At 35.0% G+C, this 17120-nt stretch overlaps 1 protein-coding gene across 4 annotated transcripts in view; it reads right to left on the bottom strand.

Moving 5' to 3' along the window:
* Positions 1-675: 675 nt before the first annotated feature.
* The window catches only part of TTLL7 (tubulin tyrosine ligase like 7), a 63944-nt gene continuing 47499 nt past the window's right edge, over positions 676-17120 (bottom strand). For 2 of the 4 annotated variants that reach the window (XM_030455515.1, XM_030455516.1), the window contains 5 exons: positions 14979-15113; positions 13150-13230; positions 9332-9492; positions 6318-6491; positions 676-2891 (listed from right to left, as the gene is read on the bottom strand). In XM_030455515.1, the coding sequence (XP_030311375.1) occupies positions 2771-2891; positions 6318-6491; positions 9332-9492; positions 13150-13230; positions 14979-15113 (672 nt within the window). In that variant the 3' untranslated portion in view covers positions 676-2770. Of the gene's footprint in view, positions 2892-5860; positions 5980-6317; positions 6492-9331; positions 9493-13149; positions 13231-14978; positions 15114-17120 lie in introns of all 4 variants that reach the window. The other 2 variants (XM_030455517.1, XR_003987827.1) reach the window with 2 other exon arrangements.

Below are 17120 nucleotides of genomic sequence, written 5' to 3'. Positions count from 1 at the left end.
AGTGGGGAGCCTCGTCACAGGAGCCGTGAGGGAAACCAACCTCACACCTGCACCCGCCAGGACCGGGCTACTGGGGGCTGGGCTAGGTGGGACCCACCGACCCAGCTGCCCTCCGGCTCTCGGAACCTTTCCCTCGGGACGCCCCCGGAGGCTTCTGTTGGCTTGAAAATACACAGCTCCTAAGATAAAGCTACTGAGAACCTGTTTCTGTATTAGAAGGATTCTCTGCAAGGTACTAAGGTTACCGACATACTCACTCACTGCTCACTGCTCTGATGCTGGTCAGCCTGCAGTAAGCAGCTCGTCGATGTTCTAATTGCAGCTCTCATAAAAACACCTGAGACGCCGTTGTACGAGGAAAGGCATTTAGGAGGTTGGTTTTACCTCCATGTTTGATTAATTAGTTGCTTCCCCATTAAAGTCTTGATGGTGGGGCTAAGATGAGAGGTCAGCAGGCTGAAGGTTCAGCTGCAGTACTGCTTGCAAAAGCCCAAGGTCAAGAACTATTTAAAGGTTCATTTCCTAGGACCACTTATCTGATCACGATGGAAATACTGCTGTTTTGCAGAAGGAAAGGAGTAAATGCTTCTATCTACAGCACTAACTGGAGCCAGACTGTAGTTGCAGCCCATAACTCACCCGTAGACCATACACATTTGTTCTGAGGAGCTGGCAGGAAAGTGTAGCATTACTTTTATTGAAAGTATTGATTCACACATTATTAGGAACACATTACCACTTTAGGAAAGAGTATCAGAAATATGAATATATTAAGTAAAGTCAGACGTAAACCAAGCACCTGGTCCACTTTTGTACGTGCTAAATGTGTTTTTTTTCTAGATCTGTCCATACCACATAGGTACAGATAGTAGCCCTCATTCTACTGGCAAAGTATTCAATTCAGATTGACCTGTCCCAGCACTGGCTTCCAAGAACAGAGAACATCATGTGGTTTCAAAGAAAGAAGAAAAAAAAAAGGGGGTGGCAAGCTAAGCTGGAAGCTGGTTTTATCCCTATGGCCAAAAGCACAATGCAATGGAAGCCTCCTCAAAGAAGAGAGAATTTACAACTTCTATTAGGTCTTACAGATAACCATACTATGCTTTATCCGTGTCACTGTATGGACCAGAAGAGATATAAAATTAATGTGAACACTAAACTAGTATTAACACAAAAATTAAAAAGACTTTTCCAGACCAGAAGACTGCTTATACGTGGATAATCTAAAGAGATGTTTCTAACTGTTTACAAATAGTCTCATCATCATATATCCTGCAGTGCTTGAGCCAAAGCACTACAGCACTGGCATCAAAAATCTCACTCACATTCCCAGGTTTATATTTCTTAACTCTCATAAATTTAGCTTTAACCTCTGGATATTAAAAACCTCTAAAATACTTGCTCCTGAGGATAATTAGCCCCTAAATTATTTTTTTAAGTATACCTGAAATATACTGATAATTTACAAATATGATTCAGGGTTACATGATTGGTAAGTAAACAAGTCTTTGGTAAATAACTACTCTGTTCTTTACTCAGTTAAAAAACTCAGTTAATTTCTAAATCTAGATTAACTGATTTATTTTTAAATAATTATTTCTATAATGAGTAAGGCTCATATGGCACAATGCTGAGTGGAATGAATGGGTATATGTAGCAAAACCTGAATGATGTTTTCAGGTTACAAGTCCTGTTATTAGCAGGTTACTGCTCTGGCTCATTTTCTTTTTGTGCCCTTCAGCCAGGCCCAGCAAGCTGAATATAAATGAGAACTTTCTAATGAATTAGATTTCCAATATTTAAAGGTGTCAGCAACCTGGAAAATACTGTCCATTCCAAGGATCCATTCTACAGTAGGTACTGGAGTGTATGCTAAAACTACTACAAACCAATTAGTTTAAGGTTAAAATAATACATTATAGCTGCAGTATTTTCTATAGATGTCTGCTTTACCACTTGTGCCATAAAACAGCAAAACTATGCACTATGCATGCTTGTGCAAGTTGGAGATGACTGCTTGCTCCCAAAGGAAATCTAAAGGCACAGGACACAGGTAATGTGAATGAAAATCTGGTAACAAACATTGGCTTCCATTTTATTATAACAATCTAATTAGAAACTGAACGTCTAAACTGGCATTTCCACTGTTTCTGTACTAGCTGCCTTCAGTTTGACTTGAAGATACTTAAAATATGTCCTTTAAGAGAAACAGCAGCATTAAAGAGATTTTGTCATTTCAGAGGAGAAATAAAACCATGTCTGTTTCAGGTTTGGCTTACAGAGTTTTGGGGATTACTTTACACATATCCAAGAAGTGATCAGATTATTTTTGATAACTTGCCATTTTACTGCTCTGCTACAGTTTTTTTAATCATCTTCCTTGTTAAAGATTCAATTACATTTGAGACAATAAATAGTATACTTTACAATAAATAATACTCAAGTCAAAGTATTGTACTTAGAAAATAATGTAACACTGTAATAGGATCTTCAAGATCACTTCTATTTCATATATTCTGCAGCAAAAATAACATTTCTAGTAGAGAGGGATTACTTATAAACCTAGCAAGATCTACACTTTCACATGTGTGTGTAAACAACTTAACACTGTTTATTATGCTTTCAGAAAAACTATGCTTTTACAACAGGTTTTCAGCTAAATGTTATCATAATATGGTAGTAAATACATAACAGTGTATTTAGCTCCATCACAACTTTCAATTTGAAAAAAAAACGGAATGCCATTTTTTACAAGGATTTTCCTTTTGCTTCACAAGTGACTGTATCTGTGTGTGAACAAAATGTTACGGCGGGACACTCCAGACGAACTGCAGCTAAGGTTGGACAAGGATGATTTCATGATGAACAGTGAAGGTCCTGGCAATAAATACCTAGAAAGGATATGAAAAATATAGCAGAATTTACAGGCAAAGTGACATTCACGAGAAAAAGTTAACTGCTCAGGCACCATACCTTTAGTCGTTGTATGCAAGAAATTATGTATAAGAAATACTGTTTATAAAATATACAGGGCAGTAGGCACTAGCTAACCCAGAAAACAGAATTAAACCCAGGGAAACTCTTAGCAAAATTTCAAGATGTTCTATGAGGATCACACTTCTTCCTAGTCCTTTCTGTTTAAAGCAAGTGATTAAATAAAAGTGCCATCCTGCATAACACAACTACCAAAAATAATTACTTTACCCTTTGCTTCCTGTTACTATAGCACTATATATTCAATTCAAAATGGGTAAAAACTGCAATTTATGCAATAATGTTAACCACCTTATAAAAAGTGCACTTGTAAAAAAAGTTGATTAGAGAAAAAACAGAAGTTTTCAGCTTGGGTTTCCAGTTCAAATCCTCTAAAAAAGAGATATGCTGTCATCACTGCTCTCATAAAGCAAGAAACAATGATGCTATAACCCAGTGAGTCACATTGGTTGCTATGCACCTTTTAAATACAAGCCTGTATTTTATGTAATATTGCAAACAATAATTTATCATATGTATAATATTAATTCTGAAATATTTTCATATCACCGTTTCCTAGTAATTAATTGCAGAAATCATTAGATGAGCACAGTAAATGTGCAAAAATAACATCCACAGTAGATCAGAATTTCATAATGAATTATGTCAATGTTAGGATGGATTAACACAATACATTGCATAAATTACTGCTTAAAATTATTGCATCATTCTAGTGAATCCTACTGATTAATGATGAGCGAGTTAAAAGGCTGATTCTACTAATCACATCAATAGAAACAGCATCACACTGCCAAAGGGAGAAAATCTACATAATAAAGTATACACATTTGGTTTGATTAAGCTATAAGAAAAGCTGTTTTATAAAATATTATCACCAATATACTTTTTTAACAATTTACAAAAATAAAAATTATTTCTTATGGGTTGGTGGTGAGCTTAGCACTTCACTGCATCACCAGAGTCCTGCCTTTGCATGCTGATACAGTAAAAAACTCTGATGCATCCCAGAGAACATGCCATGTAATAGAGGTTACCTTAGCATGCTGTAAGGATCTAGTAGAAGATGGTATTTGTTTTTAATTTTGTAACACAAGTGAATTTATCAAATTATAAAATATATGATTCTTTACAGATTATTATTTTAGCTTTCATTTTGAAGAGATTTTGGTATTGTTTTTGAGCTTTCCTATTGATTTCTTTTAAACCTTTGAGGAAAAAAAGAGATTTAACACACATTTACATCAATACTCCTGTTCATTCTCTTCATGACACACAGTGGCAATACATGACACTTACAGTTAGGAGATGTGATTGAGAACGAATTTTGAAAGAGAAAAAAGAACTCTGGCTACTGTCATTATCTTTTTCCCTTTCCTCATGCAGAAAAATTCTACCAGCTAAAGAGGCATCTGTCTGCAATCTTTGAAAGCTTTAGTTTCATAAACATTTGTTTCATAAGCACAAACAAAATTTAAAAATTGGTTTGTGCTTGGAAAAATACAAAGTTCTTTGAATCAAATTTTATAAAGTCTTGAAAAAAATTACTTCTTATCTATTTGTTATACATTTATTAAATTATATTCTTGATTTCTTCTTGCACTTCACACAATTTTACAGAGTCAAGAAAACTATAAGTAGAAGTGCAGATTCTTATATCATTAACAAAAAACTAGATGTAATAGTATTGTGTTTCTCCCATTTCTTGAAAAGTAATTCAATACTTTACAATTAAGGGCCATTCAATACTTTACATTAAGGGCCATTTATTTCCATATGTATCTTTCATTTTAATGAGTCAGAATATTATGGTTAACTAGTATATTGCTGTATTCACAATGGAGATTAACATTTGTGGAGATTAATATAAAAACTACTTTAATCAGGGGTGTCATTACATTCCATTGCTAAATACATACTGATATTTCTGATACAGAGGTCTTAGACTCCTCCAGCCTGTGAAATTTATGAATAAACTTCCATTCAGCACCCAAAGGAACACAGAAACTGGAGCTGAGAAAGTTCAACTGGACCATCCCTGTCACTGCTTTCCAAATGCAAACCTCTTAGCTGCAGTACATTAGAGTAATGCAATAATTTTGAATAGTTTCTCGTTCGTCATAATGAAAAATTTTCTGCAGTATTAACAGTAAAAAGCAATAAAAACTTCAAGGTCGAAGATTTTCTAGTCTTAGCTAATCCAGATGACTTTACCAACCTCCTGTTATAGCTCAGTATATGTAATATTGAATATGATTTGTTTTGTGGCTAACATACTTCTACTTTTGCTAGGCTGGACTGCCTTAAGATCCATATGACAATAACAAATTGGTTCAGTGTATCAAATAGCTGGTCTGAGCTATAACAAGTAAGCAATGAAGTCATAAAATCAGTTTAACAGATAATATATCAAAGGTTTTGCTTTCCACGTAATATATAACTCATAAAGCCCGTCTATGAAATAACATCTGTAAGATGTTTTATATAAACAAAGCATTTGTAAGTTTATATACATAATAATTCAAATTGCCATTGTAGACATAATTTGGAACCTAAGTAATATGAGACTTACATTTAATTCTCCACCTACATCAATTAAATTGCAGCTCATTGACTCCCACAGTTGGAGCATTTTCAGTAATCCCTATAGTCAAAACACTATAATCCCTATTGTATCCAGTCAAAGAACTAAATCAGCCAATGGAGAATCAGGTAAGTGCCAAATAATGTTTTTACTATATGATGCTGTTTTGCAAGGTTTGAAAAGAAATTTATGCTCTGTAAGATGAAATAATAAAACTTTCAATCTGTAGATTTTGGAAATCAACTTTGCAAAACTGTGCAATACAGTAAATCAGATGGCACTTACCTGACCCCTGGCTGGAGCTGTACCCCTATAGCATCCCACTGCGAATGTGAAGCCAGAAGTATCATACATGTTAGGATACCTCTAGGAATGCAAATCTGGAATCAGTGACTTTGAAGGATCTGAGAAGGGGAAGAAAGGAAATTTTCAGTTCACTTTTCAGAAAGCCTTCACTGCAGCTGCTTGAGCAGTTAGCAGCCAAGACTTTAGTAAGTGTAGTTTCCCACAAGATGTGCATATTTAGTTTTATTTTAGTAGCACTTCCTAGCGGGCAAGAGAGATTAGAACAACATAAACTCAGGATCCAGGGAAATGTTTGGAGGTTTGTTGTAATTTTTTAAAAATGCACAGTGAAGAGAATGCATAGGCTAGAAGTGTAGTGGCAGCAACACAGTCTGAAACGTGTTCCCATATTAATCTTTATACATAAAATTTAGGAAGAGAATATTGAAATGCATACCTTGTATCATCCCAGTGGGGTCTTATCCCAGTTGGGGAACCTCTTGCATCTGATGAATATTTGTAAACCACCAGCAGGCAGTGTTTACAAAGCTGTACTATTCGCTGGCAACACTGGAGCTGCTCAGGAGTCACCACCTCTGTGCTTTTACTGAATATGGTTTCCCAAGAAGTCCTGTTATGGAAAAAGACACAGCTTCATGTTTCCTGCCACAAATTGCAATCTGTGAGCTTTAGTGCTTTATATCAGATTTAACAATAGAGGAACAAGAGAAAAAGCATGACCTCACCTGTTCACAGGAACAGTCTATGCTATTTAACAGAAATGTTGGCAGATATTAAGTCCAAAACACAAATTATGAAGTTTATCTTCATATACGAGACATCCACAGATATTTTTCACTTGATTCCCTTAAGAGTTTATAGGCCATTACTTAGGTTTATCACATAAAGATTTACTGTCACATAATTGTATAGGTCTCTTACAAAAGGAACAAAACCCACTTATTTTTAAGAGGCTACCACCTGAATGCAAATGTGATGTAATATTAAAGGAATTACTAAAAGCAACAGATTATCTGTACATGTCTACACAGCACAATAATAGTCTTTGAATTTAAGCACATGATAGTAAGAAGCAAGTATTAATTTACAGGAGATTAGTACACGCTCTGCTTCTTTATCTGAGGTCTTCTTTGGTTTTTTGTTCGTCCTTTTTGCTAAAATTGCATATGCCCAGAAGAGATCTAACCAGCAAGAGGAAATCTTAAGGATATTAGCTCTCTTCATCTCCCAAGACATGGCTTAAGAATGGCCAAAGCACTATACTCTGTATATTTTCATACAATCATGATGTTTCTGAATTGGTACACTAATACCCTTTCCCAACAATTTTACACCAAAATTTTACCCCACTTTAAATGGCACAAGGTACTTGATGGAAGAGTGATGAGAACTTTGCCTTCCTGCTTCAGAGGTGCTTTCATGAGTTGTCTGTTCAGTATTACAGGGCAAGAAGGATGCTTGTAAATGAATAAACAGCATACTGAGAAGGTACAAATATCTTTTCTGTTTTCTTCTGTGAAATCTGCATTAAGTATATTACATGCAGAGTGATCTCTACACATTACTTCTACAGTATTTTTTTACAATCTTTTACATAGCAATTCCTTTTACAAGGAAATGGATTTTTTTCAAAGAATTGAGCCCCACTTTGCAGTCAGTGGAGTCTTGCATGCATGACATTATTGCCAGATGAGAAATCCAAGTCTTCATTGAAATTTTGTGCTGGCTCAAAGATTCTTTTTCTAAGCCAAGTGAGTGGCAGAGTTGTTCAAAGGTTTTGAACAAAACCCTCTCTTCTTAGAGAAGAAAATATCCAAAATTAAGCTCCAAAATAATAACAGCATTATTAAAAGGGAAGGTAATTTTAATAGATTATGACAACAAAAAATTATCTTGGACTCAAGACTTTGAATCATAGAATCATTAAGGTTGGAAAAGACCTTTGAGATCAAGTCCAACTACCACAACCTACAACCACTAAACAATATCCTGAAGCTCCACATCTAGAGGCTTCTTGAACACCTCCAGGGATGGCAACTCCACCACATCCCTGTGCAGTCCATTCCAATCCCTCACTACTCTTTCAGTTAAATTTTTTTCCTAATATCCTGTCACTTGGTCTTGTTAAACCACACACTGCTGACCTCAGGCCAGCAATCTAATCTGCCCAACTCTCTCTTCCAGTCCCTAAGCAGACGAAAACTCCTGCTCAATTTAGTGTCATCTGCAAACTTGCTGTGGGAGCATTTTGTTTCCTCATCCAAATGGCTGATAAAAATATTAAACAGAACTGCCCCTCCCTTCACACAGCTCTGCTGGCATGAAAAGGGACCATGCATCTGCTGAGAATTATACAAAAAAAAAATAAAAATTGTTTGGATTGGAAACACAGAAACCTTTTCTCACTTTAAATTCTGGATCTCCTTATCTCTAGCAAACCTTAAGGTTGACATCTGTGTTTTCCCATGGCCTGACGCAGCAAAGAAAAAGATTCCTAACGGCTTAAACAACAAAAATAAGCCTGCACCATTGTGAAGACAGTAATAAGAAATAAACCAACATTTATTATCTTCAAGATACTCTCAGTTTCCTCTTCCTTTTACTTATTTGGTTGGGAAACAATTAACAAGTGCATTACATGTATTCTCTACATATGAAAAATTAGTATACATGAAGAACATATTGACCTGATTCCTGTGCACATACAATATCCATCAGTATGCTATGTGTGCTTGTTGTTCTAAGAGAATTATTGAAAAGGAACTACACCTTATGCAAGTTAATCAAATTAGAAAATTATTTTGTATGCAGTACCTTTCATATTCACATGTTTGTCTTCTTATTATATGAAGAAATCTGGCAGACGGTGGCAGGGGAAGGGAAATTATTTTAGACCTAGGATCTGATCCTCCAAACTCATCCTTACATTAATGTCTTTGATTTTAGGAATAATTCCCACCAGTGTGAAAAACAGAGAATGCATCTGAGCTCAAAAGTTTGAGCTGAACATTTGTAAATCACAAAACTGATATTACATTTGGCATGAGATGTCAACAGCACCTGACCAGATTCCTCTGTTTTAAGTCTTGAGCTCAAATAGTTATGGCAATTTTTTCTGTTGATGTTAAGTCCACATTTGACACTTACAGTAGTCTGGTCTCACAACTGTGCACCATCCAATGACAGAGTTGACCTGAAGCTCAGATATTTTGAAAACTAGATTTTTCCTTAGGCTCTTTATATTTGTACATAAATTACTACATATCTGATTCCATTACTGAATTGGTCTAGATTCTTAGACTTCTAATTATACTATATCTTTAGATGGTTTTAAAACCAAGTTCAGTGTATTACAGCATTCTCTTAAACAAAAATGAGAAGCAAAGTATGCCAGTATTGATTGTAATTGTGAAGCTAGAAGAAAGACTAAAATAAGAAAAATAGGCTTACCCTGAATTACAGAAACAGTTCCATAAACCTTGACCATGGCTCCAAAGTAAGCGATTGAAAACACGGTTAATGAGACGGTAGAGATGTAAATTTTCAATGTCTGGAACCTTCCAGACATGTTGTAGAACTGCACGAACATTTGTCTTGACTATATCCAAAACCTAGGAAAGAGTATTTCATAAAATCAAAGCAAAGGCACACTGCAGAATCTAAACCCAACTGTTCACTGCTGGTTCACTGCACACAAACACAGGTGACTACACACCTATAAATTCCCCCCAGCATCAATGTTCCATTTCTGTGCATTCACAAGCAAACTTTTATGATACGCTTTTCTGTCAATAACATTTTGCAGAACCACATCAAAATACTGGGTATCAAGAAGAGGCCAGTCTCTTTTCAGTGCTGCCCTGTGTTCCATAACCTACAACACATGAAGTTCTCCCCTGAATACAAGGAAAACCTTCTTTACTGTAAGGGTGATGGAGCCCTGGAACAGGCTGCCCAGAGAGGTTGTGGAGTCTCCTTTAGAGACTTTCAAGACCCTTCTGGCTGCATTTCTGTGTGACCTGTCCTAGTTGATCCTGCTTTGCCAGGGGGGTGGGACTCGATATTCAGTGGTCCTTTCCAACCCCTACCATTCTATGATTTTACAGAGCTGAAGAAAATTAAAAACTGAAACTCGCATCTCACAGCAAGCTGTGACTGCCAGGTACTCTGGAAAAAAAACTTTTCTTATTGTTTTTATTGTGTTGATATTGCCAATACGCCAGAAGGGAAAATGTCCCAGTTAATTGTTCTTAGTTTGCAAACATGGTCTCAATCATCCATTGAAGAAAAGAGACAAGGCATTACACAAGATCTGGAACTTCATGAAAACTACATCCTCATATTTCCTAGTTAATTTTCCTAGTTTGCCTTCATCTTTCTGTTTACTTTAATTTACATCATTTACTTTAACATAGTACATTATCTAGATGTAAAAGAACAAGATGTTATAAAAGAGCATATTCAAAACACCATGTAAAGACCTTCTGGTAACCATCAAAATACTTTTAAAGAAATTATGTAAAGTGATGTAACAAAAAGCAGTCACAACTCCTCCCACAGAGAAGTCTTTTTTTCTTCAAAGTCTTGGGGGACTAAACTTCATTTTAGCATGTATTAGTTTCATCAGTTTATTCTCAGTTTGCTTCAAAAATGCCTCCTGTACCTCTGCTTTAATGCTGGAATATTAGACATTAAGAATATGAGCAAGAGTTTAGTTTTGCTACATCATATTAAATAATTCTTAAGCAAATATACCTGTCAGAGATGAACATTGTAAAATTTTGTACATTGCCCAGGTATTTTCTTTTTGTGTTTTAGAACTTCCTAGTAAGTATAATGAAGGGGACTGAGTTTCTGGTTTGTATTTCACCTGCAAAGTTGCAGAAGGTCCCTTCGAGCCAAATTCCTGACTTGCATAAATATTCTCCACCTTGAACTCACTTCTCCTTTATCCACCCACTAGAATATAAAACATACTTCTTTCAAATCAACAGAAGCTTACACATTTGGCAGTCCTCAGCTGCAATGTCATTGTCAACATAGATCTGTTTTTATAAACTACCCTTCTAAGAATAATATCTGCCTGCTTGAAGGGATTGAGGCTAAAAGCAGCTGAAAAATAAAAAATAATTAAAAGGCAAACCAATTCCAGTGCAAGCAAAGATGAAGGGCTCACGAGTGCTTCAGGAATGAGAAGCCTCCTAAGTTGTAAAAGGTGTCCTCACAAGAAGAGCAAAGGCAGTGCAGTTTTGCTAGTAATGACCTAGCACACCAGCCTGAATCATCCTGACTTTTCACACGTGCCCTCAGTTTTACATGGCTGCCAGTCAAATAAAGGACAGAACTACCTTTTATTGCAGACTTTCTGAAATAACACTTAAAGGAGAAAATTCTGACTAGATTAAAAAGAAGGTTAAAATAACCAAACAGCCACAGGTAAAAAAATAAACACATGTAAATTAAGCCAGATGGCCAAAAGGAGCTTAGGAAGGGCAACTGAAGACATGCATAGTGAACAGCCTCAGTCCCTCAAAGAGCATATTTACCACTCTCCCTGTGGCAATTCCTTCCAATAGTTTTGGGAAGTGACCTATGGGGAAGGGTTGAAAGAAACACCTTAAATTATATATATGATTGATTTGTATGCATCTATCTATCTGTCTATCCTTCCCTTCCTCCTAGCAGCTCTTGCTCCCTATCACTATTCGCTACAAGCTTCCACAATGGCTGTTGGTGTTTTGGGGCAAAAGGCTACACAATAGAAAAGATCTATGTGCATGTATATTCGGATTACAAAACTCTTTTCTTTAGTGAAAAAGAAATTAAGAAGTCATTTTAACCAAAGGATTGTTCAACAGAACAGCTTGTAGGTACCAATCAAAAAAATTAAAGACTTTCAGCCAACGACGTTCGTTGCTGTACTGATCCCTATCTATAACACTAGAAATAATTCTTCTATATCATAGATCTGTGCTGCTATGTGACATGGCTTGAGAAGGATTTTGATTAAATTATAGCCTCCTACATTTCCAAGTTCTCCTTCGATTTGTCTCATCTAATTTAGCTTTAGAAAGCTCTGTGGACATATACCCATTTGATATCTGAACTTAACTTGAATAGTCAAATATATCTCTATCATATGACACCACATTAAATGGACATGTTTTCTCTGTCCACTATGAAAATACAAGCATTTAATGCAATATTCAAGAGAACACAATTTGGAAGACTGAGGATCACACTGCTGATTTTATAAGAAGTAATTTGAAATGGAGTTCTGAAATAATTCTTCTTTCTTCTATAATAATATACCAACCTTCTCCAATTATAATAGTTATCATGTATGCAGCATTTTGATTAAGTTACTTTCTTTTATGGTCTTTAAAAAGAGATTGTGAAACTGAGACACACAGAGTTTAAATGTCTGGAACTGATACGCTAATCCACACAGTGTGTCAGTGACTGAGGCTGAAGAAGACCCAAAATACTGCTTTAAGAGCACCAAATTATATTAATAATAGATGCAATTTCTGCTACAAATAAGTAATATAAGTATTATTTACAAATAAGTAAAATAAGTATTATGCTGTGAAGATGATTTTGACTGACATGACATGCAGATATGACTGACATACTATCATATGTCAGGTTTTAAAAAGATTAAAAACTCTTACGATGCCATGCACAACAGTAGCTCCGAGATGGCATATGAGTGAAGCCAGAATGATAAACAAATATAATTAGTCCTCTGCAAAACTAAACTAGTTTGCTGAACATTATAACAATGTCAATAATATTCCCCTGGCTAATCTATTTTTTATTAAACATGATCTGCTATACACTGGGCCAAAGACTCAAATAACCAAGTGCAGTATCACGAACTCTAATGGAGTTTTAAGAGGCCTAGTATGAAACTGATGGCTGGTTTATCCCTTATCAATCAAATGTGCTGAATCAATAAACTTCTGAAACTGCTTGCTAAAAATTGGGTATGTAAGCACTGATAATATATTTGTTTGCTTTTCTTTCAGAAGACTACATTTTTAAGGAATTTTTTTCTAAACTACATTCCAGGATAATTATTTTTGTCCCAACATGGAACAACATAAATCCCTGTAATAGAATTTATATATATATTAGTATTGACAGCCAGTAGTTTGGTATCTCAAGTCTGTCCCAGCTTCTGCTAAACACCAGTAGAAACACTGCAGATACACTGCTATGTGCCTACTTCAGATAATCATTAGAAAATGAAATATGTCACTTACTTTTCGTTGCTTTACAGAATCCAGTTTTACCAGCCAATAGGATGCCACTTTTGTCTTATGATACTTCCAATTATCCATAATCTGTAGTCATTGCAAAGCACAAGAGAAAAGAAATAGACATAAAACCAACTGAAATCTTGCATTTCATTCATGAGCTTTCCTAGTGCAAAAAGTGTAAGCATCTAAGAGGCCTCTGTGAAAAGAACTTTTCTCATAAAGAAAAAGAAAAATATTTGCAAAGTTATGTGAGGGAATCTTTGCAAAGATTTGTGCAATCTTTCCATTAAATCTTACCCTCTTTCCCACCAGATTCTGACAGTCATACACTACAAAGCAGGTAGAAACTCAGCTGAATCAGCTTACATTCCTTTAATACAGTAGTAAGTTCAATAATGCATAACTTAATCTATTTAGTGACCCTTTTTTTGCTGCATAAAGGACATTAGACATACATTGAAAACATCCTTTTTATATCTTATTACATATGAACTCCCATACTCTCCTTTTGTGATATCTAAGTGCTAAAAAAATAGCTGGAGCTGTGAATGTACATTTTTATTTTCATTTTGTTATTTTACCTTCCTGTTCTATTGCAGACCTATGTCAAGTTCTGACTCACAATTAATACAACCTTATTTGTTTCCTTCCATTATGAAATATTGTTTTCCATCAGAAACTGCTTAAGGCCAGACAAATTTATCACAGAATTTTGCAATAAGAAACTGCATCTATTACCATGCAAACGTTATATAAGAAAGCACCACTAGATGGAGTGCATACACACACACACACACACACACACACGCTCCCATAGGCACATAAATGTGCACATACTCTCACGTCTGAGTGAAAAAATTTAATGAAGCTTTTTATTTCTGATCCTAAGATGAGAAATTAAATATGCTAGTTATTAATGCTATCTTCCAGTATCACCCAAATCAACCATCATCACAGGAGAATAGTGATGTAGTTGCACAGATTACCTGAGGCATGATCTACATTTTGAAAACTCACTGAACAATGGGCATTTCTGACTGGATAATGAATTAAATTACTTTTAAGTCACTGTGGACTGTGCTTACTACATCAGAATATGAGTGTTGATTTAAATTACTAGATCACTTCACATCTCTATAAGACTGAGAAAAGAACTTCCATCTTCATTTTTTTCTTCTCCAAGCTGATGTGTTTCTTTGCACTAGGTAATTAGAAGGGATTTAGATACCACGTATTTTCTGCTTATATATCTGCATATTAGGTGCTGAATTTTAATTGCTTAATTTAGTTCAAGCATTGTTTCACAAGTCTTAGATAGAAAATGATGAGGCTCAGGACAATGATGAATGTAAGAAAGGGTAAACTGGCCAAGTGAGCCAAGAAGTGAGACTGGTGTTCTTTATGAATAGCAAACTTCCAGTCTGCCTTGCAGCATACCACTCTGAGTTCTCTATTTAAGAGCCAGATAAACATGTCAGGATTTGTACTAACAATTCAGATGAAATATAAACTGTTAAAGAACTGTAAGATTCTTCTTAGCTTACTTAAAAGTTTGAACTTTCTCCACAATCTAAAACTGAATTTTCCTTACCTTTCTAATTGTTTCTCATATATTTTACAAAGACATAGGAATGTGTGCAGTGCTGCTCTTTTAAGGTCAAAAAGTATGCAAAGCTCCAAGCTTTTGAAATCCTTTGAATTATCTAGAGTTACAGAAGTTTTAAGGCTAAAGGAGCTCATGAATCATAAATTGAGCTTTCTACTTTCCTTCATTTTGGTAGCCTAAACAGTATCTACCCTGTAATTCCTCTTTTTTATTTATAGATACTTACATCTTCTATAATTAATTCTGATTCCTCATCTGTTTTACCTGGGAACTTCATTCTCATGTCATTGATAATGAGAAGAGTCTCTTTCGTCAAAGCAACTTCTTGCTCTTTTGTTTTCTGTTGCAGCAATGACTCATTCTAAAAACCAGTAAGAAACAGAGGAAAAATTTCAGGCTTGTCATTCTATCACATTACAAAGATGTTTCCTTGACAAAAATAAATTCTAATAGGGTGACACAAAATATATTATGAAAGTGGATAGACATAATAGCTAATACATAACTATTATACATACATATACCTCATGAACATTAATGCATCACCATTACTTCTAGTTGTCAAGAAATTCAAGAAAAACAGTTCAAATGCTTCCTTTGAAACAGAATAAACAAATATAAATTCAATATTTATGATGCCCAGAATTTAAAATGTAATTTTCAAATTTAGATAACTGACTGTGAATTTAAATTCAACATAAAGAACAGAAATCATTAGTTACAATAACTTTTTCCAGTTCTTCACTGCAACAACTTAACATAAATTGCCAATTATACCCCATTGTGCCAAGAATTCAGGAAGCATTAGAATGTAAGGACACTTTGCTCCTACCCGGGTCAGTGGGAGTTCTGACAGGGTCATCAACAGGGTCCAGTATTTTGTTCAAAAAAAACCCAAGTCTTTTTCGTACCAACACCAACTTGAACCCTTACAATGTCTGCATAAGACCATCTCTGGAGAGGCTTGAGGCTTTCTTTAAATTTTACACACTAGTTAGAAGTATTTCTGATCTTGTTTGTTCACTTCTGCATACTTTATTGACTGCACTATTAAGTGGGCTTAGTTCTATGCTTTTTCAGGATTGAAATACAAATTTTTTAGGCACTTCTAAATTTTTGCATTTTCTAAGAACTACAATATTTAAGGATATTTTTGTTAAGCAAGTGATAATATTTCAAGTACTATAAAGTATTTTGCTTTGTGATAGATAATAACATGGCTCAAATGAGATAGGAAATATTTCCAAATTAACTTCCATTTTTAACTGCTATAATAATGTGTGTGTAATTCCCAACAGTATTTTTTTTATTCTAAACTTATTTTCCATACCTTTAGTATATCTCAACAGCCTCCAAAAATGGCAATATACTGCTCTTTTCTTGCCCAAAGGGCAGATAAACCATTACTTTATCATGCATAAGAGGTTTCTTCTTAGTAAGTTATAGTTTATCAATTTTAATTTTATTTTAGCAGTAATATATAGTATATTATCCTTAGTTGCAAAAACAATTATGAACAGAGTTCTGTTCACAATACAGTGCTAAATTATAAGAGGTTCTTTTCCATTCTGCAAGTATTTTTATTCACATTATTTTAAAAAGCCTGAGCTAAGCCCAACATAATTGTTCTGCATATCAAGATCTGTGGTAGAGCTCTCTCAGTGAAAAAGAGAGTGTGGCTTCTTACTAATACTAATTTAAGCGAGCAGCCCATTTTGAATGTCAGATGGTAAGAGACTGTTTTTAATCTTTCAGTAATTTGTATTTGATATAGAATTAATGTGAACAGAAAAATCTATATGAGGCCTGTCTCATTAAACTCTCAGAGTACATCTTGATGATAAAAGCATACTTTCTAAACTTCAGATAACTAATGTGATAAAAAATACCTTTATAACATTGTGGTGAGGACACAATCTTAATGTCTTTCCAATTCTATTAGCTGACTTTAAAGATGGAAAAACATGCTAAGGAGTACTGCACAAGATGTTAGCACACAATTTTAAAGGATCCTTTTTCATCATTTAGACAAAGCCTCACAGGCAAAACAGACAATGAGCATACTATCAGATAAAATTATAATTAGAGAAAGTAAATACTACGAAGCAAGTTAATAAGCATTACAAAAAGGTTTTCTCACAATCAAAGCTCACCACAATAGAGAAAATCTGCAAATACAGGTTAAAAGTGCCAGTGTGTTGTGCTAATCTGGAGATGAAGTATTTGGGTGATGAAATATACAGGTCAGGCACCAAAGCATGAATGGAAATGCACTGGCACCAGCACCCAGTACAATACTGGATAGGGTTGGGGATCAATCCTAGCAAGTGCTGCCTAAGGATAAGTAGCTATGTGGTCCACCATACAA

The sequence above is a fragment of the Calypte anna genome, chromosome 8 (genome assembly GCF_003957555.1).
Source record: "Calypte anna isolate BGI_N300 chromosome 8, bCalAnn1_v1.p, whole genome shotgun sequence".
NCBI lineage: Eukaryota > Metazoa > Chordata > Aves > Apodiformes > Trochilidae > Calypte > Calypte anna.
Note: the sequence above shows the minus strand (reverse complement) of the source record. Positions and strands in the feature narration are given on the sequence as shown.